At 40.2% G+C, this 22,562-nt stretch overlaps 1 protein-coding gene and 1 long non-coding RNA gene across 2 annotated transcripts in view; one reads left to right on the top strand and one right to left on the bottom strand.

Annotated features, from left to right (window-relative positions):
- The window catches only part of LAMC1 (laminin subunit gamma 1), a 125,106-nt gene extending 109,422 nt beyond the window's left edge, over window positions 1-15,684 (top strand). The window contains exons 19-28 of the mRNA XM_032137069.1: window positions 92-297; window positions 1,045-1,124; window positions 2,210-2,347; window positions 3,219-3,363; window positions 4,473-4,622; window positions 4,856-4,970; window positions 6,505-6,704; window positions 7,794-7,952; window positions 10,501-10,600; window positions 12,619-15,684. Of these exons, the coding sequence (XP_031992960.1) occupies window positions 92-297; window positions 1,045-1,124; window positions 2,210-2,347; window positions 3,219-3,363; window positions 4,473-4,622; window positions 4,856-4,970; window positions 6,505-6,704; window positions 7,794-7,952; window positions 10,501-10,600; window positions 12,619-12,875 (1,550 nt within the window). The 3' untranslated portion in view covers window positions 12,876-15,684. The remainder of the gene's footprint in view (window positions 1-91; window positions 298-1,044; window positions 1,125-2,209; window positions 2,348-3,218; window positions 3,364-4,472; window positions 4,623-4,855; window positions 4,971-6,504; window positions 6,705-7,793; window positions 7,953-10,500; window positions 10,601-12,618) is intronic.
- LOC116457709 (uncharacterized) lies at window positions 8,528-11,399 on the bottom strand. Its single transcript, XR_004245084.2, has 3 exons — window positions 11,230-11,399; window positions 10,908-11,066; window positions 8,528-8,704 (listed from the first exon to the last, which is right to left on the bottom strand). It is a non-coding gene; the product is annotated as an uncharacterized LOC116457709 (long non-coding RNA).
- Window positions 15,685-22,562: the final 6,878 nt, after the last annotated feature.

Here is a 22,562-nt window from a genome sequence, read left to right as displayed (position 1 = left end):
AGAGTAAAGACATATAGGGCCTCAGATTTCATGTGAGATGATATGATCCTCTTCAGATAATTTACAGACTTTCTTCTGCAAACCATTTTAGATGTTGACCAGAATTTGATGGATCGCTTACAGAGAGTGAATAACACTCTGTCCAGCCAAATTAGCCGTTTACAGAATATCCGGAATACCATTGAAGAGACTGGAAACTTGGCTGAACAAGCACGTGCCCATGTAGAGAACACAGAGCGGTTGATTGAAATCGCATACAGAGAACTTGAGAAAACAAAAGTCGCCGCTGCCAATGTGGTAAGTGATTGCAAACGTCTGAGGTGGGGATGGGGGAGGCCCTTGGGATTTGTAGCAAGTCTGTTACTGGCAGTGGAGTGCTTCTTCAACTAAATTGACTCCATGCATCTTTTTATGTGTCCCTAAATATGGAGCAAGAAAGCCACGTTGCTCATAGTTGGCATGAAACAGTTATTAAAAACTGGATAAAAACCAAGGGACATCTGGGTTATTTCTCTAGCTTTGTTCCTTCTATGGTACTAGGCAGTTTAATCTTCCTTTATCCTTTACTGAAAATAGAAAGAATCTGCAATCAAGGGTGCTGATATTAAATAACGATCTCTGAAAATAAGGAGAGGCATTCTTGGGGCTGGGCGCGGTGGCTCACGCCTGTAATCCCAGCACTTTGGGATGCCGAGGCGGGCGGATCACCTGAGGTCAAGAGTTGGAGACCAGCTTGACCAACATGGAGAAACCCCGTCTCTACTAAAAATACAAAATTAGCCGGGTGTGGTGGTGCATGCCTGTAATCCCAGCTACTTGGGAGGCTGAGGCAGGAGAACCACTTGAACCCAGGAGGCAGAGGTTGCGGTGAACTGAAATTATGCCATTGCACTTCTGCCTGGGCAACAAGAGTGAAACTCCATCTCAAAAAAAAAAGGAAGAGGCATTCTTTTTGCCCTCTAACAAAAATTTAGTTTTGACTCTCGCTTTATTAAATTTAAATAATTCAGTCCTTTGAGAATAAGTGATTTATTTCTTGTGCAGTCAGTCACTCAGCCAGAATCTACAGGGGACCCAAACAACATGACGCTTTTGGCAGAAGAGGCTCGAAAGCTTGCTGAACGGTAACTTCTAGATCCCTGTTTAATGGTTAAGTTGTGGCTTCCGTTATGGTGTGTGTGTGTGTGTGTGTGTGTGTGTGTGTGTGTGTGTGTGTGTGTGTGTGTGTGTTGTGTGTGTGTGTGTGTGTGTGTGTGTGTGTGTGTGTGTGTGTGTGTTGTCTTATCCCATAACCCATAAACACTTTCTACATAACCCACTTTTGCATGGTTTGGTCTCTTTTCTAAGATGTTATCAGCTGTGTATACTCTTTTCTTCCTTTTACTTTGACATTAGAATATTCACTTTGAATATTAGAATACAATGGTTTGAAGACAAATTATATTTATATATCTCAAAACCATAGTATTTTTAGATTTTTAACTTATTTAGACTGTAGTAACTGAATGAAACTAGCAGATTGTTGTTAATAAAGATTAGGCGTGGGATTTGTTTTTAACTAGATAAATGATTTCTTGCTGGCATACACAATTTTATATGTACATTACTCTCAAATAATTAAATTTAAAAGTAGTTTTCCTGAAGAATTATAAACATTTTCTCTTATAAATGTATACCAATAATTTTTTTTGGAAAATATTCTCATCTCAGTTTTAGAATGCTATTCATAAATTCAGCCCCACTGAAATGATCACAAAATTCCAAATGAATGAGGTTTTCCAATATTTGTAGAATTCTTGCCCGTGTTAGTGTATGTACATATAATAAAGTAGGCCAGGAGCAGTGGCTCGTGCCTGTAATCCCAGCACTTTGGGAGGCCAAGGCAGGTGGATCACCTAAGGTCAGGAGTTCGAGACCAGCCTGGCGAACATGGCGAAACCCATCTCTACTAAAGATACATTAGCTGGGCATGGTGTTGTATGCGTGTAATACCAGCTACTCAGGAGACTAAGGTAGGAGAATGGCTTGAACCGGGAGGCGGAGGTTGCAATAAGCCAAGATCACGCCACTGCACTCCAGCCTGGGTGACAGAGCGAGACTCCATTTCAAAAAACAATAATAATAATAATAAAGTAAGCATTACCTAAATTTTACTTATTTCCCTATCAAATGGTTGTTTCATGGCTTATTTTTTGTTTTATCTGTATAGTCATAAACAGGAAGCTGATGACATTGTTCGAGTGGCAAAGACAGCCAATGATACGTCAACTGAGGCATACAACCTGCTTTTGAGGACACTGGCAGGAGAAAATGAAACAGCATTTGAGATTGAAGAACTTAATAGGAAGTGAGTATAATTTAAAAGTGGTTTACACTCCTTCAGATGTTCTGGTAGGTAACACTAGTTCAATGAAAAATTAAATACTGGTGCATTCAGGACATACATTCATGCAGTAAGATTTCCTTTGTTAATCATGCTTTTGAAATGGCACAGTAAGTAGAGAAGGGCATGTGAAGCCACAGAGATTTGGTTTGATTCAATTACTGTAACTACAGAGAATAGTAACAAGATGAGCCATGATACTTAAAATTCTGCACAAATAAGAGAAAAAATATAATAATATAATATAGTAGAGGAAACATAATTGAACTACAAATCTTTAAAGGGTGTCTGAAATAAGAAAGTATATGGTAAACCATACATTATAGTAAAATTTTTCTTTTTTTTGTTGTTTTTGTGAGATGAAGTCTCACTCTTGTCTCCCAAGCTGAAGTGCAATGGCACGATCTCAGCTCACTGCATCCTCCGCCTCCCAGGTTCAAGCGATTCTCCTGCCTCAGCCTCCTGAGTAGCTGGGATTACAGGCGCCTGCCACCACACCCAGCTAATTTTTGTATTTTTAGTAGAGAACGGGGTTTCACTATGTTGGCCAGGCTGGTTTTGAACTCCTGACCTTAGGTGATCTGCTCACCTTAGCCTCCCAAAGTGCTGGGATTACAGGCGTGAGCCACCGTGCCCGGCCAAGCCATACGTTATAAATAGAAATGATAAAAGAAAATGTAAATATGCAAAATGTTGGTATTAAAATGCAAGCATTTTAATGTAACATTTCCTTTGAGGTTTTGGGCATATTATCACATGATCATGTTAATCTGGTTAACATTAAGATGCTAAAAGCAGCTAAGATTGTCATTAAACCACATTATTTGTGTCTTAGGTATGAACAAGCGAAGAACATCTCACAGGATCTGGAAAAACAAGCTGCCCGAGTACATGAGGAGGCCAAAAGGGCCGGTGACAAAGCTGTGGAGATCTATGCCAGCGTGGCTCAGCTGAGCCCTTTGGACTCTGAGACACTAGAGGTATGGGGGCAGCCTGTACGCACAGCCCCACCCCGTCTCTCCCCCAAGTCTATGTGAGAGCTGACTGCTCTGCACCTCCCTCTGTCCTCCCACTGACTCGCTGGTAAAGTTGAGTCTTATTTCACATACGCTAATAGAACTTACCAAGGTAGCCAGATGTGGTGGCTCATGCCTGTAATGCCAACCCTGGGAAGCTGAGGTGAGAGGATTGCTTGAGTCCAGGAGTTCAAGATCAGCCTGGTCAACATAGTGAGACCCCATCTCTTAAAAAAACAAAAACAAAAACTTAACAAGGTAAAGAATCCTGTGATTGTAAACATTAAATAGGAAAGACTACTCTAATGATATGAACAATCACTCCTAAGTCTTTAGTGCAAATCCAAATTATAATAATACATTTGAATAGCTTAAAGCAGAGTACATGTAGACATTTACTCCCAGGCTCTGTCTGGTAGAGACCTAGAGAGAAATAAGAGGGAATGGTTTAATTAAAAGACTATAGCAGGATGTTCTGAGGCAGGTAAAATATTTTGGAATTGGTAGGATTTTATTTCATATCTGTACTCTAATCATGGATCCTCACTCCAAGCTCTGTATAAATGGCGTATTTTTTTGCATTAAGCTTGAGATTTACTAAGTTTCACTTCTTATATCTGAGGTGTTGACTTGATTTTTACCATAAAGGTTTAGGTCTCTTTAGACATGTACAGATTGTCTGATTCTATATATTTAGAATTAGAAAATGGGCAGAATTAGTCTATGATGATAAAAATCAGAACAATGGCAGGCACAGTGTTGGAAAGGTGGAGTAGAGATTGGGTGGAAAGGGAGAAAAGGGAGCTTCTTGGGTGATGGAAATCTGTATCTTAATTGGGGTGCTGGTTATGCAGAAATGCATTTGTCAAAACTCATCAAACTATATGTGGATGCTGTGAACTTCAGTGGGTGTAAAGTTTATCTCATTTAAAAAAAAAGTCCATAAAATCTTGATCTGTGCAGTTCTTTTAAAAATATCATTGAGTATTAGGTGTTACAGAGTTCCTAAGCCTACCTTTTCATTAGTTTAAATGTTTTATCCAAAGTGTAGTGATCTTACTTGCTTTTCACAGAATGAAGCAAATAACATAAAGATGGAAGCTGAGAATCTGGAACATCTGATTGACCAGAAATTAAAAGATTATGAGGACCTCAGAGAAGATATGAGAGGGAAGGAACTTGAAGTCAAGAACCTTCTGGAGAAAGGCAAGACTGAACAGCAGGTTGGTTTGATTTGCAGGTCGCTTCATTTCTTGAGGCAACATTTGAACAGTCCAAGTAGGTCTGTGATGACACCCGTACTTGCAGAGACAGCAGACCACAGTGCTGAGAGAGCAGCCTAACATGTTTTATGCTGGCAAGTCTCAGGGTGGCACCTCTGGAGAGCCTTGTCTGTCCAGGAGACAGAAGGGATTTGCTTTGAGGGTTCATCCTCTCATCTGCCATGTGTTTGCAGACCGCAGACCAACTCCTAGCCCGAGCTGATGCTGCCAAGGCCCTCGCTGAAGAAGCTGCAAAGAAGGGACGGGATACCTTACAAGAAGCTAATGACATTCTCAACAACCTGAAAGGTAGAAAAAGCTGAGATAACAGGGGCAAATGCTTCCACCACTACAGTGATTTTTTTTTTAAATCATGACTTTTACCATATTTATTACTTCATCCCCAACTCCCTACTTTTTTTATGCTAAAGTATTTCAAAGGGAAATCCCAGAGCTCCTGTCATTTTATCCCTGCATACTTCAGTATGGATTTTTTTTTTTTTAAAGATGTTTTCTTATCAGGCAAACTCACATAACCAAGATGCCTATTTAGAGAACTTATATAGGTAAATGGAGATTATCTTTCATTTTCTCTGCCAGTGGCATCTGATTCTTTGTTGTTGTTTTTTTTTTCTTCACCCCAGATAGAAGAGAAATGTGACCAATTCACTGAGCAACTGTGAATTCTTGTCCGATAAAATAGTCATAGGTTCTATAAATAGAGAAGCTTTACAGGATGCTTTACAGGATACTAGTTGAAAGTATGGGCCAGGCACGGTGACCTGTAATCCCAACACTTTGGGAGGAAGGATCACTGGAGGCCAGGAGTTGAAGACCAGTTCCTCACTGGGGAATATAGTGAGACCCCATCTCTATGAAAAAAATTTTTTTTTAATTAGCCAGGCATGCTGGCACATACCTGTAGTCCTAGCTACTTGAGAGGCTGAGGTGAGAGGATCCCTTGAGCCCAGGAGGTCAAGGCTGCACTAAGCAGTGGTTGTGCCACTGCATTCCAGCCAGGGTGACAGAGTGAAACCTTGTCTCTCAAAAAAAAAAAAAAAAAGTAGTAGTTCAAAGTATGGACTCTGGTGTCAGTGGGCCTTGGTTCAAAACCCTGCACCCTGCACCACAGGTCATCTAACTTCTTTAATCCTCAATTTTCTTATAAAAATGATACAGCCTATTTTATGTCAAAGACACAAAGCTCTTAACTCAGTACCCGACACACAGTAAACACTAAATAAATTGCAGCTTTTAGTAATGGTTGAGGTAGTGGTAATGGGATGCTCAGCGCTCTGCATTTTTTTTTTTTTTTTTTTTGAGACGGAGTCTCGCTCTCTCACCCAGGCTGGAGTGCAGTGGCGCGATCTCGGCTCACTGCAAGCTCCGCCTCTCGGGTTCACGCCATTCTCCTGCCTCAGCCTCTCCGAGTAGCTGGGACTACAGGCACCCGCCACCACGCTCGGCTAATTTTTTGTATTTTTAGTAGAGACGGGGTTTCACCGTGGTCTCGATCTCCTGATCTCGTGATCCACCCGCCTCGGCCTCCCAAAGTGCTAGGATTACAAGCGTGAGCCACCGCGCCCGGCCGTGCGCTCTGCATTTTAAAGCACATTGTTCAAGTAAGAATTCTATTTCCAGAAACAGGGAACATTTCTATAACACTAACTGGGAGACCTATTCTGTAGAGATGTGTAATTTCTAAAATTTCAGCCCATGCCGTCTTCCATTTTTTACCCTGACTTCCATTGTTCATAAAACAAAATACAATTGGAACTCCCTGAAAGGCCCCCTTTTTACTTGTTGGGAGTTTAGCTCAAATGTGTCCTTGAACTCGTTTCAGATTTTGATAGGCGCGTGAACGATAACAAGACGGCCGCAGAGGAGGCGCTAAGGAAGATTCCTGCTATCAACCAGACCATCATCGAAGCCAATGAAAAGACCAGGGAAGCCCAGCAGGCCCTGGGCAATGCTGCGGCGGATGCCACAGAGGCCAAGAACAAGGCCCATGAGGCAGAGAGGATCGCGAGCGCTGTCCAAAAGGTGTGCGTTTCCTCTTCTCCAAGAGTCCCTGCCCGTGTCTTTCTCTGGTCACCTTCCAGTTTCTTTCCAGACCATCAGAGCCCTTGCAGATTTTTTTCCTGAACTTCAATAAAATTGTCTTAAACCATATTTGTCTTTTTTTTTTTTTTCTTTTGACTGGGCATGAGAGTAGGTATCCACATTGATTGAGGAGGGGGAATCAGTAAAAGGGTGCTTTACTCTAAAATTTCTCCTATGTCTCAATGTGAGGTCTGGCTTCAGAGGTCTATAGAGCCCATTCCCACAAAAAATCAGACTTTTTAAAAATAAACATTCTTCTTTGACCTAGACAGATGGTATTTATTTCAATACTATATAGTGTGCCTTATCAATATAACTTTCAAGTCCCCGTTTCAAGCATATCGCCATATGTAAGCCACTCCTAGGAGAGACTTCCCATAGCTGCCATTGCTAGGATTCTTTGTGGTCATCTTCAAGAATAATGTTTTTTAGTCTGGCTTTCTCTTATTTCAAGGTCAATCTGTTTGTTTTATTTAAAAGAGAGATTGGAGCAATTTTAGAATTAAGTATTTAAGAATCAGAGAAACCTCTTAGTTTCCTTAGAACGGTTGGCTTTTGGATTAATTATATTTTATAAAATATTTCAGGATTGTGGTCTTTTTGTACATTATGATGAACTGCCAAGAGTGAACCAAGCTAGCTTTGAATTTAAATTTTACCTCATTGAAAGCATCTAATCAATATGATGTCGTAGAAAGTGTATGCCATTAAATGTTTATCATTTGCTGTCTGTGTGACCCCAACTAAAAATGGCAATAATACAACAGAAGTTTCCAGGATTAAAGAAGAGGATACAAATGAAAGTGCTAGATAAAATACAAACTGTTATTATGTGGGTAGTAATGTCATTTTTTTTACGATTATTTATAACCCAAATTGATAATGTAAGTCATGAGGTTGTATAAATCAATATATTATTATTTCTGGATTGTATTTTTAAGACATTTTATAAATTATAAAAGGAGCGGGAGCATACTTGAGAAAAAGGAAAGCTTTTTTTTAAAAATTGCAATTTGCTTTTGTGCCTAGAATGCCACCAGCACTAAGGCAGAAGCTGAAAGAACTTTTGCAGAAGTTACAGATCTGGATAATGAGGTGAACAATATGTTGAAGCAACTACAAGAAGCAGAAAAAGAGCTAAAGAGAAAACAAGATGACGCTGACCAGGACATGATGATGGCAGGGATGGTAAGAGGTTTTGGTATATTTGCTCATTGGCAGAAAGTGAACAGTGTTTCATAATAAAGATCCCCCACTTGTTGAGAAGAGTCTTTTTTATATTGACTTCTGTTTTTCATCACATTGTCTCGTCAAGAATTGGGTTAGTAGCTTACATAGAAGACAAAGAATTTGGATCTTCTGCCAGGTATTTTTGTTGCAGAATTGTCCTGTCCCAAAGTTACTCAGTTAAAAGTAAAACATTGCTTTACACGTTTGAGGTTTTAGGACATTATAAGTATGTGTTTATATTTTTCACTGGGTAATTCATAAATGTTAATTAAAAAGGAATGCAATGAAGTTAATTCTTATTCTTGTTCTCCCAGCACCTTGCTCCTTAGAGACAAAGACAAGTTTCTTGTATATAAGAAATTTTTGAAGATGGCATTGTCTGCCACCCCACCAAAACATATGAAACTTATATCTAGTTTAATTTTTCACATTTTGTGATAATGTATATGCAAGGTACCATTTATAACAAAATTGACTTGTCAATGGATGGCCCAAGGAAGAACTAAGGTCCATGTTTCTGTTCTATGCTATATTTTGCTTTGAAAAGACTTTAATGGAGTCACAGTAGGAATATTCTTTTTCCAGTTGGGTGTAGCAATCACGGTAATGACATACACGAACTAGTGGTTACTTGCTCACTTTCAGTGGCAAGGAAGAGGCCGTCATTCACTGCTGCCAGAAAACAGTCCCTCAGTGTGGGTCATTTTCACCTTGGGATGGAAGAAAGAAGCACAAAGCCTGTTAACCTCAGTAAAGACTCTAGGGAAGTGATAAAGGAAACTATCCCTGTGCAAACACCTGATTTTATTATGCTTTTTGCAGGTGGGGGGTGGATGTTGGTTTGGATTGTCCTGATTTTCTCTGTTATGGTGTAGCTCAAGTAAAAATTCCCATAAAGGTGTCTGGGCGCAGTGGCTCACTCCTGTAATCCCAGCACTTTGGGAGGCCGAGGTGGGCGGTTCGCCTGTGGTCAGGAGTTCGAGATCAGCCTGGCCAACATGGTGAAACGCTATCTCTACTAAAAATACAAAAATTAGTTGGGCATGGTGCTGGGCGCCTGTTATCCCAGCTACATAGGAGGCTGAGGCAGGAGAATTGCTTGAACTTGGGAGGTGAAAGTTGTAATGAGCCAAGATCACTCCACCCTGGGCCACAGAGGAAGACTCCGTCTCAAAAAAAAAAAAAATTCCCATTAAAAAAATAGATGTTTCTCACATATGTTGAGCATATATGGATTTCATTTTTAATATGGTTGTAGAAACATTAGATTTAAAGCATATTGAAAAAACAGTATATTTTTTAGGAGCTTCAAAAAAGGGTTTTGGTTTAGTTAAAAGGGTGAAAGAAGATCTTTAATTATTTTGGTAAATAACTTCTAAGGAAACAAACCATCCCCACATGCAGTATCTCATTTGTATTTCTGTCAATTCTGAAAGGCCGGCATTTGGCCAGTATTATTTGAATCTGTAATGTATTTTTTAACCAGAAGAATGAAGGTTTATAGCTTCATTCTTTTGGAAGAGGAGGCTGGAGACCACAGGTTAAATGCAGGGGCAGCGCTCTTGGCTGGCCCTGGCAAGGTCCTTTCTCCCTCCTTTTACACTCGCAGACAAGCTTGTGGATGCTCAATAAGGACAGCTGCCATTTGGACAGAGATTAATCATTTATTTGTGAAGGTTTTTTCTGCCTTGCTTTCTTGTTCTTTTTAAAATCTTCGCATTGTTTTGATCCCAAAATGTTTGCGTTGTCCTGACCCAAAACTAGGAAAAACAATTATGTGGTAAGAGGCTCAAAGCCACTTACTTAAATCTCAACTAGATTTATTTGTGAGAACATCTGTTTTCTGATATTTAGACACTTCCTCTTCCATTGCTGTTTCCTATGACTCATGCACAGTTATTTGTTCAGGTTTCATGGAATTTCCCAAGTGTATTTACCTTTGTTTGGTTTTTAAAATGTAAATTGTATTGCCCCAATAAACGAGTATGTGTGTCAGGGGGACTGTGGCTGGGTCATTGCATGTGGAAGGGGAGTTTACAGAAGAGCTTTACTTAACTGAAAATTTTCAAAGAATAGGACATTTCTAATAAGTCTCTAAGAGTGTCCCGAAGGACATGTTTTGGTTCTGAAACATAGCTTCTATAATCATCCTTAAAAAATAACTTGTTTCTGCTTAATAGGCTTTACTATGAATATACCTCCATATATTATTGAGTGAGAATGTGAGAAAAGGAGATAATTTTTGAAATACAAATATAGTGAGTTAGTGAGTGTAGGCATCCTGACTGCCTAGTCATAACTTCGATGAAGTAGAAATACCAACATCCTCAATATGAAAATAAGCAGCAGCCCCACCAAAAAAAAAAAAAAGCAGTGAGAGATTTCAATTTCCTAAGTTAGAAAAGGGAAGAAAATCTGGAAATTAGATTTGTTGGGTCATTGGGAAAAAAGATTTAAAGAAGATGAAAACATAGTCAAGACTCTTTGCCTCATTTTTCCCTTACAGGCTTCACAGGCTGCTCAAGAAGCAGAGATCAATGCCAGAAAAGCGAAAAACTCTGTTACTAGCCTCCTCAGCATTATTAATGACCTCTTGGAGCAGCTGGGTACGTAGCCATAGAGTCATTTTTGTCAGTCTCTGAATCTTTTGTACTATTCTTAGGATCTGATATAGTACAGTTGACTCAAAAGCAGATGATACAGGTTTACATGAATCTCTTTTAAGTCATTAATTAAATCATTACTATTTCCTTTTGCTCTTGCTTATTTTTGAAAGCCTTATAAAATAAATGTTTGTCTTGCATGATAGGGTCTTTAAGAGCAACTTGCTTCTTTACCATACTGATTATTCGTCAGCTTTACAGTGTGACCTGAATCATGACTTTAGGCTGTGTTAATGTGACAAGTACTTACTAGGTGCCTTCTGTGGACCTTGCCGTAAATAGAACATTGTGGTCTGAGGAGTTTCTTTTTATATTTTGAAGATATATTGCCAGCTAGGGTAGCACTTATGGTCCAGTATCATTGTACAACTAAACAGTGATTTTTCTTAACTCATCTTGCTGGCAATATCTTTAAGGGATTTAAAGTAAAGGATTTCAATAGTAGAATAAAAGAACACAGGCTGGGTATGATGGCTCACACTGGTAATCCCAGTACTTTAAGAAGCTATGCAAGGAGGATAGCTTGAGGCCAGGAGTTTGAGACCAGCCTAGGCAACATAGCGAGATCTCACCTTGTCTCTTCAAAATATTTAAAAAATTAGCTGGGTGTGGTGCTACACACCTGTAGTCCTAGCTACTCGGGAGACTGAAGCAGGTGCATCACTTGAGTTTGAGGTGATAATGAGCTGTTATCGTGCCACTGCACTCCACCCTGGGCAACAGAGCGAAACCCTGTCTCAATTTAAAAAATGAAAAAGAACACTTAAAACTGGTCATGACTTTACTGCCTGGAATTCTCTTCATTTGCTAAGTAAGGACAGTCCGATAACGGGAAAGCTTTCATGCCAAAAGAGAGAAAAACCTTGATTTTTCAAGGAAATCTATGCATACGGAAACCTTCTTTTAATCCAGTTTGATAGGGTGATAGGGAGCAGGCTTCATTTTAGGACAGATGCACTTTTGTCACCAGACTCCATTATAAAGTGTCAACACTCTAGCCAGGACTCTTTGTAGCAAGGCATTATATTTTAATTTGCCAGCCTTTAAAGACTGGTGCATTTTGTTTTGGTGGGGGGCTACCGGGGTATTTTTTATCGGTCTCAAATGTCAAGAATAAGTTATGTGTCAACAGATGGATATAAAATGAAAGTAAGCTAGAAGAGAAAGCTTTTTGTGCAACAGCTAGACTTTTAACATTAGTCTGACTTGAGTTAGTATCTTTGCTTTGTTGCCTATAGGCTGTGCAAACTTGGGCAAATTATTTAACATCTGAGAATCACTGATGTAAAATGGTCTTGTGAGACTTTAATCAAGTCAAGTATGCATGAAATGCTGTCTGTTGTGTCTGCTTTTGTTTGTTATGGAAACATTTCATTTCTTTCAAAAGAACCTCTTTTTCTTGCTAAGCTTAAAGTGAAGACTTGCTGAAATTATTTCTGCATTTTACTCCTGGCCATTTTACATAGGAAAGCTCCTAATAGTGTCTAACTCCTGAAAGCAGAAAGTGACCTTCAAAACCAACCCATCTTCCCTGGAATCTCTCTAAGAGCTGAGGGATTAGGATTTTTAGAGATTTGTATATCTTTGATGGCACTAAAATGACATATAGTTTACATGTATACACCTGAAAAAGGTATTAAATGTTATCAGATGGCCCTCAAAGGTCTAGAACATGGTAGCTATGCATTTAGGAAACATTCTGCAAAAACCATTGTCTCAGAAAAAAACATCCAGCTCTATATTAATTATATGCTCAGACCCATCCCTGCTGGGTTAGGTCAGCATTTGTACTTGGTTTGCGTATTTTATACCATTGTGTGACATCAACAATCTGCAAGTCACATTTGCTGGGCTGCCTGTGCAGAGTAGCAGCTGCTGGGCCTAGAGTCTAGTGCAGGTATTTGTGAAGGGATCATTCTTACTGAATGATGTTCTCTTCTATGTACTTTCTGACCCTCCAGGGCAGCTGGATACAGTGGACCTGAATAAGCTAAACGAGATTGAAGGCACCCTAAACAAAGCCAAAGATGAAATGAAGGTCAGCGATCTTGATAGGAAAGTGTCTGACCTGGAGAATGAAGCCAAGAAGCAGGAGGCTGCCATCATGGACTATAACCGAGATATCGAGGAGATCATGAAGGACATTCGCAATCTGGAGGACATCAGGAAGACCTTACCATCTGGCTGCTTCAATACCCCGTCCATTGAAAAGCCCTAGTGTCTTTAGGGCTGGAAGGCATCATCCCTCTGACACGGAGGCAGTTGTGAGGCCACAGAGTGCCTTGACACAAAGATTACATTTTTCAGACCCCCCACTCCTCTGCTGCTGTCCATCACTGTCCTTTTGAACCAGGAAAAGTCACAAAGTTTAAAGAGAAGCAAATTAAGCATCCTGAATCGGGAACAAAGGGTTTTATCTAATAAAGTCTCTCTTCCACTCACGTTGCTACCTTACCCACACTTTCCCTTCTGATTTGCGTGAGGACGTGGCATCCTACGTTACTGTACAGTGGCATAAGCACATCGTGTGAGCCCGTGTATGCTGGGGTAGAGCAAGTAGCCCTCCCCTCTCATCGATACCAGCAGAACCTCCTCAGTCTCAGTACTCTTGTTTCTATGAAGGAAAAGTTTGGCTACTAACAGTAGCATTGTGATGGCCAGTATATCCAGTCCATGGATAAAGAAAATGCATCTGCATCTCCTGCCCCTCTTCCTTCTAAGCAAAAGGAAATAAATATCCTGTGCCAAAGGTATTGGTCATTTAGAATGTCGGTAGCCATCCATCAGTGCTTTTATCTATTATGAGTGTAGGACACTGAGCCATCCGTGGGTCAGGATGCAATTATTTATAAAAGTCTCCAGGTGAACATGGCTGAAGAAGATTTTTCTAGTATATTAATAATTGACTAGGAAGATGAACTTTTTTCAGATCTTTGGGCAGCTGATAATTTAAATCTGGATGGGCAGCTTGCACTCACCAATAGACCAAAAGACATCTTTTGATATTCTTATCAATGGAACTTACACAGAAGAAATAGGGATATGATAACCACTAAAGTTTTGTTTTCAAAATCAAACTAATTCTTACAGCTTTTTTATTAGTTAGTCTTGGAACTAGTGTTAAGTATCTGGCAGAGAACAGTTAATCCCTAAGGTCTTGACAAAACAGAAGAAAAACAAGCCTCCTCGTTCGAGTCTTTTCTAGCAAAGGGATAAAACTTAGATGGCAGCTTGTACTGTCAGAGTCCCGTGTATCCATTTGTTCTTCTGTTGGAGAGAGATGAGACATTTGACCCTTAGCTCCAGTTTTCTTCTGATGTTTCCATCTTCCAGAATCCCTCAAAACACGTTGTTTGCCAAATCCTGGTGGCAAATACTTGCACTCAGTATTTCACACAGCTGCCAACGCTATAGAGTTCCTGCACTTTGTGATTTAAATCCACTCTAAACCTTCCCTTTAAATGTAGAGGGAAGACCCTTACGTGGAGTTTCCTAGTGGGCTTCTCAACTTTTGATCCTCAGCTCTGTGGTTTTAAGACTACAGTGTGATAATTCCCTGCCACCCACCCCCTTCCTCCTACCAACCCACCTTTGAGATTCATATATAGCCTTTAACACTATGCAACTTTGTACTTTGCGTAGCAGGGGCGGGGTGGGGGGAAAGAAACTATTATCTGACACACTGGTGCTATTATTTCAAATTTATATTTTTGTGTGAATGTTTTGTGTTTTGTTTATCATGATTATAGAATAAGGAATTTATGTAAATATACTTGGTCCTATTTCTAGAATGACACTCTGTTCACTTTGCTCAATTTTTCCTCTTCACTGGCACAATGTATCTGAATACCTCCTTCCCTTCCTTCTAGAATTCTTTGGATTGTGCTTCTTCCCCACTACTTTGCTCTCTGCCTTGTGTTTGCAGCATCTCCATTCTCTAAAATTAATATGATTGCTTTCCTCCACACCCAGCCACTGTAAAGAGGTAACTTGGGTCCTCTTCCATTGCAGTCCTGATGATCCTAACCTGCAGCACGGTGGTTTTACAATGTTCCAGAGCAGGAACGCCAGGTTGACAAGCTATGGTAGGATTAGGAAAGTTTGCTGAAGAGGATCTTTGACGCCATAGTGGGACTACCCAGGAATGAGGGAGAAATGCCCTTTCTGGCAATTGTTGGAGCTGGATAGGTCAGTTTTATAAGGGAGTACTGACTGAGCACTTTTAGGGCATCAGGAACAGTGCTACTGATGGGTAGACTGGGAGAGGTGGTGTAACTTAGTTCTTGATGATCCCACTTCCCGTTTCCATCTGCTTGGGAGATACCAGAGTTTACCACAAGTGTTTTGACCTGATATACTCCTGAGCTTTCACTCTGCTGCTTCTCCCAGACCTCTTCTACTATGGCAGGAGATGTAGCGTGCTCTTGCCAAGTTTTCACATCATCGTTTCCTGGCTAGTTCATTTCATTAAGTGGCTACATCCTAACATACGCATTTGGTCAAGGTTGCAGAAGAGGACTGAAGATTGACTGCCAAGCTAGTTTGGGTGAAGTTCACTCCGGCAAGTCTCAGGCCACAATGGGGTGGTCTGGTTTGGTTTCCTTTTAACTTTCTTTTTATTATTTGCTTTTCGCCTCCACCTGTGTGGTATATTTTTTAAACAGAATTTTATTTTTTAAAATAAAAGGTTCTTTACAAGATGATACCTTGGTTACACTCCTGCAACACAGCCATTATTTTATTGTCTAGCTCCAGTTATCTGTATTTTATGTAATGTAATTGACAGGATGGCTGCTGCAGAATGCTGGTTGACACAGGGATTATTATACTGCTATTTTTCCCCGAATTTTTTTCCTTTGAATTCCAACTGTGGACCTTTTATATGTGCCTTCACTTTAGCTGTTTGCCTTAATCTCTACAGCCTTGCTTTCCAGGGTGGTTAATAAAATGCAACACTTGGCATTTTTTATGTTTTAAGAAAAACAGTATTTTATTTATAATAAAATCTGAATATTTGTAACCCTTTATATTTGGTGTGGCCTGAGTGTGGTACTGGGGACATAAGATGTTTTAAAAGGTATAATGAATGAAAAGCCATGCATAATACCTTCTTTGGATGACTTATTTTCTTGAGAACAATTCAGTATACATTATATATGTAATATGCCTCTCAAGTTGGGATACTGCAGTGTAGTCTGGAAGTTGGTGAACTTTTTCTATAAAGAGTTAGATAGTAAATGTTTTAGGCTTTGCAGGCCATGCGCCTATGGGCTGTAGTTTACTGGAACCCCAGTGTAGCCTCAATACTCAATAACAACTGACAGCCAGGCACAGTGGCTCACGCTTGTAATCCCAACACTTTAGGAGGCCAAGGTGGGCTGATCACTTAAGGTTAGGAGCTCAAGACCAGCCTGACCAACATGGTAAAACCCGGTCTCTACTAAAAATACAAAAATTAACTGAGCATGGTGGTGCATACCTATAATCCCAGCTACTCAGGAGGCTGAGGCAGGAGAATAGCTTGAACTCGGGAGGTGGAGTGCAGTGAGCTGAGATCGTGCCACTGCACTCCAGCTGAGGCAACAAAGCACGACTGTCTCAAAAAAAAAAACTATTCTTAGATTTGTTGGACATCCTGAATTAGCAGATGTATGTTAAAAGTTGTGTTTCTGTCTCTCAATACACACGTGTGTAGCTTAAGGTAGTTTCTTTAGATGATGAGAAACTCTTAAACCTATGATTTAATAAAAAGTAAGTAATGTGCTGCACTAATAGGCTAGAATCGGGTAATTTTACTAGAATTTATCTCACTCTTTCTGGAGGGAGGACCCAACTGAAGTGACCTGAGACCAGATGAGGCCTTTGGAAGCTACAGAGATAGCAGGAAGGCTTTGGGCCTGCAAAGGCCCTCCTTTTACTCTTTGATGCCCTGTTTATTGCCCTGGGTCTCCGTGGATTCCATGCCACCTTCCCAATCTTAGGAATTGTTATAACTATGATAACCTGTAAAGAAGAACCTGAGCTACTCTCATTAGACGTCCTTGGAGAAAGCTTTAGAGGGCACTAATTACTAGTACTATTACAGCTTTTTTACATGCCCTGTTTTTAACCTTTATTGAGGACCGTTTCCCCTCATTTGTAGGACTAATTCAGATGCAGCTATGTCTCCTTTATCATTACTGTCAGAGTGATGAGTGAGATTTTAAAATTTTGCTCCTATTCCATCAGTCACTTTCAGGACACCGGTTTCTCAAAAGTTGCTACTAGCATAACCTGATTCAGAATATCCCCAGAGGTTTACTCCATAAATAAATAAATGTCCTAGCCCCTTAATACACCTGAACTCATCAGCTCCGCTTCCATTAAGCTCAAAATGGAATGCCTGAAGAAGATCCAAGGCACCCAGGAAGGTGACGAGGTGGGAAAGCAGGTGGATTCATTCATAAGGTAAGGAAGGACAGGCCCGAGGAAAGATCAGATCTCTCCAGGCACATAGATTATGAAAACAGAAACAAGAGAATTACAAATGGCAGACAATTTTGTCCACACTAAGCAGGTTTAAATGAATAATAATAGGTAGAGTAAAAAATACGAAGCTTTTTAGGAAGTTATCTGTCCAAGACTCCGCTAGGGAGCTATGATCAACTATAGTGCCTTGTATTTGTATTGAGTCTCCTAGAATGACTGTGTTTGTTCTACATTAGTGAATGAATTCTAAATAATAGAAGTCAAATGCATACTTAAGAGAATTATTTTTCTTTAAATCCAATGAAAAGCCAAAAGCCCTGACTAGGAATTCAAATATTAGAAACATCAACATTTCAAAAGTTATGACACCTCCATGTCCTTGCCTTAACTCCTCTCTCTGCCTTGAATGTCCTTTCTTTCCTCTGCCCAGTACAGTAAAGCCTAAGGTCAAGGTATCACCTCCTGTGTTGGAATTGGCCAGTCCTTCTTGTGTCCACCACTTCTCCCACCTTTGCTCTGTCTTCTAGAATGGCCCTTGGACACATCTTTATAGTTAGGTGCCACTAATCTTTCCCTCCCACTTTGCTCCCACCCCCAAAGGTCAGGGTCTGTGTTATTCATGTTATCCTTGGGGCTAGGAGACATACACTAGGCACTCAGGTTGTATGATAGTGAAAAGGTAGCCTTTCTCCACCTATGCTCCCATACCTGTTACTGTTTTCCTACTGTGCACAGACAGGGAGTCTTATGGCAGTTTGTTCATGCACTGTCTCAACTAACAGCGTTCTGCTCTCTCAACATTCCCACCTAAGTATGGATTGGTCTCTTGTTTGCAGGAAGATAAGCAAAGCCACAGTCTTGCATTATATGGCACAGCACACACCACATACACTGCCATGTGGTCAGCAACTGGCTAGTGCAATCTGGTCTGCAAGGCCCATTGCCCTGTCTGCCAGCCTCAGACCCACCATTCGCAATGCAGGTTTTCCACACAGTTCCTCCTGCAGCCCAGCATTAATTTCCTTTTTCTCTAATTCCTGGAAATGATCCTAGTAAATTTCAATCAACCAATTAATTTGGTGTTTTATCTTGTTTGCATGTGCACTTTAGCAAGCCTTGTAATTAATACTGGCCATAAAGTTATTATTTATGATTAACTCAGTATAGTTTATTTCTACAAAAAGTCAAGCATCAGGCCCTTAATCAAGAATGTGACATTCTATTACACTATTGTCCCCATGAGTAAGTCCAACTCAATTTAAGTGATTTTCCATGAAACATGCCTGGTTTGAAGACAACCCTTCCATCTTCCCATCATTCTTTTCACCTTGGCTACTAACAAAAAAGAAAATCACTTGAACTTCAGACCGATGCTTTTCAGGCCCATCCCATGGTATCTGCCCTAATACAGAGATCCTTTGTCATTTAGTAACTAAATGCAGCCATCAAATTTTGTCCATGTTAATTTGGTTAATGTTAAGAATTTCTAATGCAATTCCTTTCTGAATATCCAGTGCCTTCTAGGACATTCTGTCCTAATTTTCCTTACACTTCTCTGTTGATCCCCGCCACTTTTTCCACAGATATTTCTTTCCTCCTGACCATGGTCTCTCTATGGGGGGTTACTGCAGAGTAAGCACAAATCAGCCATGAGCAGAAATGTCTGGGAGATGTGCTGTCCTAGTGTGGATTGTAAGTTCCTGGGTTGCTGAGCCAGCGTCCAAAATAAAGGCTCAGGAGGCACAGCTATGATTTCAATGATTATATGTTCAGCGTGGTCAGAGAGGTTTGTGTTACAACTTGCTGATCCTTCGTGGCTCAGACAGTCTGCTCTCGGAGCTGTCTCACTTGGGCTGACACAGGAGATCAGACCTGGCCGGAGAGAGTTTTGCCTCGTTGATTTCAGATAGGCTGCCCTCTAAGTTTCTGAAGGACTTAGGAAAGATTGGCATTATCAAGATAGCTTGTATGTTTTAAGGCACCTTCGTGATTATTTTCTTTCATTTCTCCCTCATTTGAAGAGTCTTCATTTGGCCAAGGGGGAAATTCAAAGCATGGTTTGCTGTTCTACCACCCTTACCACTGTTTTAGCACATTGCCTTACTCTCTCTCATGATTTGGATCCATTTTCCTTTTATGAAGGAAATATACTTGTATTTTATTATAAGCTGCCTCAAATCTCTTTTTTGGAGAGAGCAAGGCAGGATTTAAATATATCAGCAACTTACCCAATATTAAGGAACCACTTAGTGGCAAAATTATTACGTGGAACCTGATTGTCCTCAAGCAGCCCAGGCCACACACACCATAGAGCTCACGCTCCTCTCCTCTTCACACACCACACAGCCCACACCCCTCTCCTCCTCACACACCACACAGCCCACACCCCTCTCCTCCTCACACACCACACAGCCCACACCCCTCTCCTGCTCACACACCACACAGCCCACACCCCTCTCCTCCTCACACACCACACAGCTCACACCCCTCTCCCGCTGCCCTTGTTTCTCCCTCTCTTTCCCTTTCCCTACTTAGGCTCAAGGATAAGGCACATAAGGCTAGTTCACCTAGATAATTTTGCTTAATAAGGGAATTCACCTAGATTTTAACCCTCTTTGGAATATTTTTACACCATTTTCATTTCCCTATTCTTTTTGCTTTTTAATAACTTTACTCAGTTTTTATAATTTTCTTCTTTCAAATAAGTCCCATTGTCACAGCATTTTATAAATGATGAGATTGTTTTGTATTTTTATGAAAGACTGTTTTTCTCTTTTCTACTTTTTAAACCCTTTTATTTTGAAATAATTTTAGATTTGCAGAAGATTTACGAAGGTATTACAGACAGTTCCCATATACCCTTCACCCAGCCTCCCCCAACATTAGCATCTGACATAACTATGGTACATTTATTAAAACTAAGAAATTAAATTGATACAGTACTATTAATTAAAGTACAGTCTTTTGCCTACTTTTAAACACCTTTTTTTCTAAGGCTCCATTTTTAAAGTAATACTGGATTTTATAACAGAAAATCAGAATATTTGGCATTAATACCCAAGTTATGGGGCAACAGGAATTTGAAGTCCAAAATAATTGATTTTACTTTTATATTATGCTCAAGACTTCCCAATGTATAATATATTCATAGTTAATTTTAGATAATGACATTAAACAACTTAATAAAATAACCTTCAAGTTTTAGAAAGAGATATTAAAATATCCATCTGAATAAACATGGCATTTGCAATATGTCACAAATTTAAGTATTTATTAGATAAAGGAAATTTACTTAGAAGGATTTGTTTTTAAATTTTTTGTATTAAGACATAATTTCAGACTTATGAAAAAGTTGCAAGAGTAGTACAAAAAATTCCCATTTTTTTTTTACCCAGATGCCCCCAGTGTTTTCATGTCTTTTGTAGGGACATGGATGAAGCTGGAAACCATCATTCTCAGCAAACTATTGCAAGGACAAAAAACCAAACACCGCATGTTCTCACTCATAGGTGAGAATTGAACAATGAGAACTCATGGACACAGGAAGGGGAACATCACACTCCGGGGCCTGTTGTGGGGCAGGGGGAGGGGGGAGGGATAGCATTAGGAGATATACCTAATGTGGATGACGGGTTAATGGGTGCAGAACACCAACATGGCACATGTATACATATGTAACAAACCTGCACATTGTGCACATGTACCCTAGAACTTAAAGTATAATAAAAAAAAATATATATATGTATATATAAATTTTACTACTATTGCTTTATCCTTTCTCTCTCTGGCTCCCACGAACGGGAGGGAGAGAAAACTGTTTTAAGTTGCAGAGGTGATGCCCCTTTACCCATCATAATTCAATGTGTATCCCCTAAAGACAGAGAACTTTCTTACATAATTATAGTATAACTGTTAAAATCAAGAAATTAACATTGATACAATATTTTTAATCTACAGTCATTATTCAGATTTTACTATATGTGGTAGACAGAATAATGCCCCCTGCAAAGATGTTCACTTCTCAGTTCCTAGAATTTGTGAGTGCATTAGGTTACTGATGTAATTAAATTGTAAATCAGCTGACCTTAAAGTAGAGAGATTATCTTGGACTATCTGGGTGGGCCCCATGTAATCAAAAGGCTCTTCTAATAAGAAGAGGAAGACAGAAGCCGAGCGCGGTGGCTCACTCCTGTAATCCCAGCACTTTTGAGAGGCTGAGGTGGGTGGATCACCTGAGGTTAGGAGTTTGAAACCAGCCTGGCCAACATGGAGAAACCCCATCTCTACTAAAAATACAAAAATTATCCAGGCGTAGTGGTGTGTGCCTGCAGTCCCAGCTACTCGGAAGTCTGAGACAGGAGAATTGCTTGAACCTGGGAGGCTGAGAGCAGTAAGCCGAGATCATGCCACTGCACGCCAGCCTGCATGACAGAGCAAGACTCCATCTCAAAAGAAAAAAAAAAGAAGAGGAAGACAGAAAAGGACATCAGAGTGATACAATGTAAGAAAGACTCCACACCATTGCTGATTTGAAGGAGGAGGAAGGGAGCATGAGCCAAGGAATGTGTGGCAGCCTCTAGGAGCTGGGAAGGGCAAGGTAATGGGTCTTCCCCAGAGCCTCGACAAAGAATGCAGCTCTGCTGACACCACGATTTTAGCGCAGAGATCCCCATCTGACTTTTAACCCATAGAACCATAAAATAATAAATTTGTGTCCTTTTTTTTTTTTTTTGAGATGGAGTTTCACTCTTGTTGCCCAGGCTGGAGTGCAATGGTGTGATCTCAGCTCACAGCAACCTCTGCCTCTCGAGTTCAAGCGATTCTCCTGCCTCAGCTTCCCAAGTAGCTGGGATTACAGGTGCATACCACCATGCCTGGCTAGTTTTTGTATTTTTAGTACAGACGGGGTTTCGCCATGTTGGCCAGGCTGGTCTCGAACTCCTGATCTCAGGTGATCCACCCGCTTCGGCCCCACAAAGTGCTGGGATTACAGGCGTGAGCTACCACGCCTGGCCCTCTGTGTTCTTTTAAGCCACTAAGTTTTAGGTAATTTGTTATGACTGCCGTAGAAAACTAATACACCATTTGCCTCGATAATATATTTTATAGCAAAAGAAGATCCAAGATCATGTGTTGTGTTCAGCTGTCTTGTCTCCTTTGTTTCTTTTAGCTCCTGATCTTTCTTTGCATTTCATGACATTGACATTTTTTTAGAATGAGGGTAGTTATTTTGAAGAATGAGCCTCGATTTGCTTTGTCTGATGTTTTCTCTTGATTAGATTCAGATTATAAGCTTTTGGCAGGGAGATCACAGAAGTGATGCTGAATTCTTTTTAATAATACATTGAATCAGGAGGCACATAAGTCATTACTGGCAATGTTAACTTTGTGATTTGATTAGGGTCGTGTCTTCCAGGTCTCCGTTGTAAAGTTACTC

Source organism: Hylobates moloch, unplaced genomic scaffold (assembly GCF_009828535.3).
Source record: "Hylobates moloch isolate HMO894 unplaced genomic scaffold, HMol_V3 SCAFFOLD_18, whole genome shotgun sequence".
Classification (NCBI taxonomy): Eukaryota; Metazoa; Chordata; class Mammalia; order Primates; family Hylobatidae; genus Hylobates; species Hylobates moloch.
The sequence above is the reverse complement of the archived record's forward strand: the minus strand, read 5'-3'. Positions and strand labels throughout refer to the sequence as shown.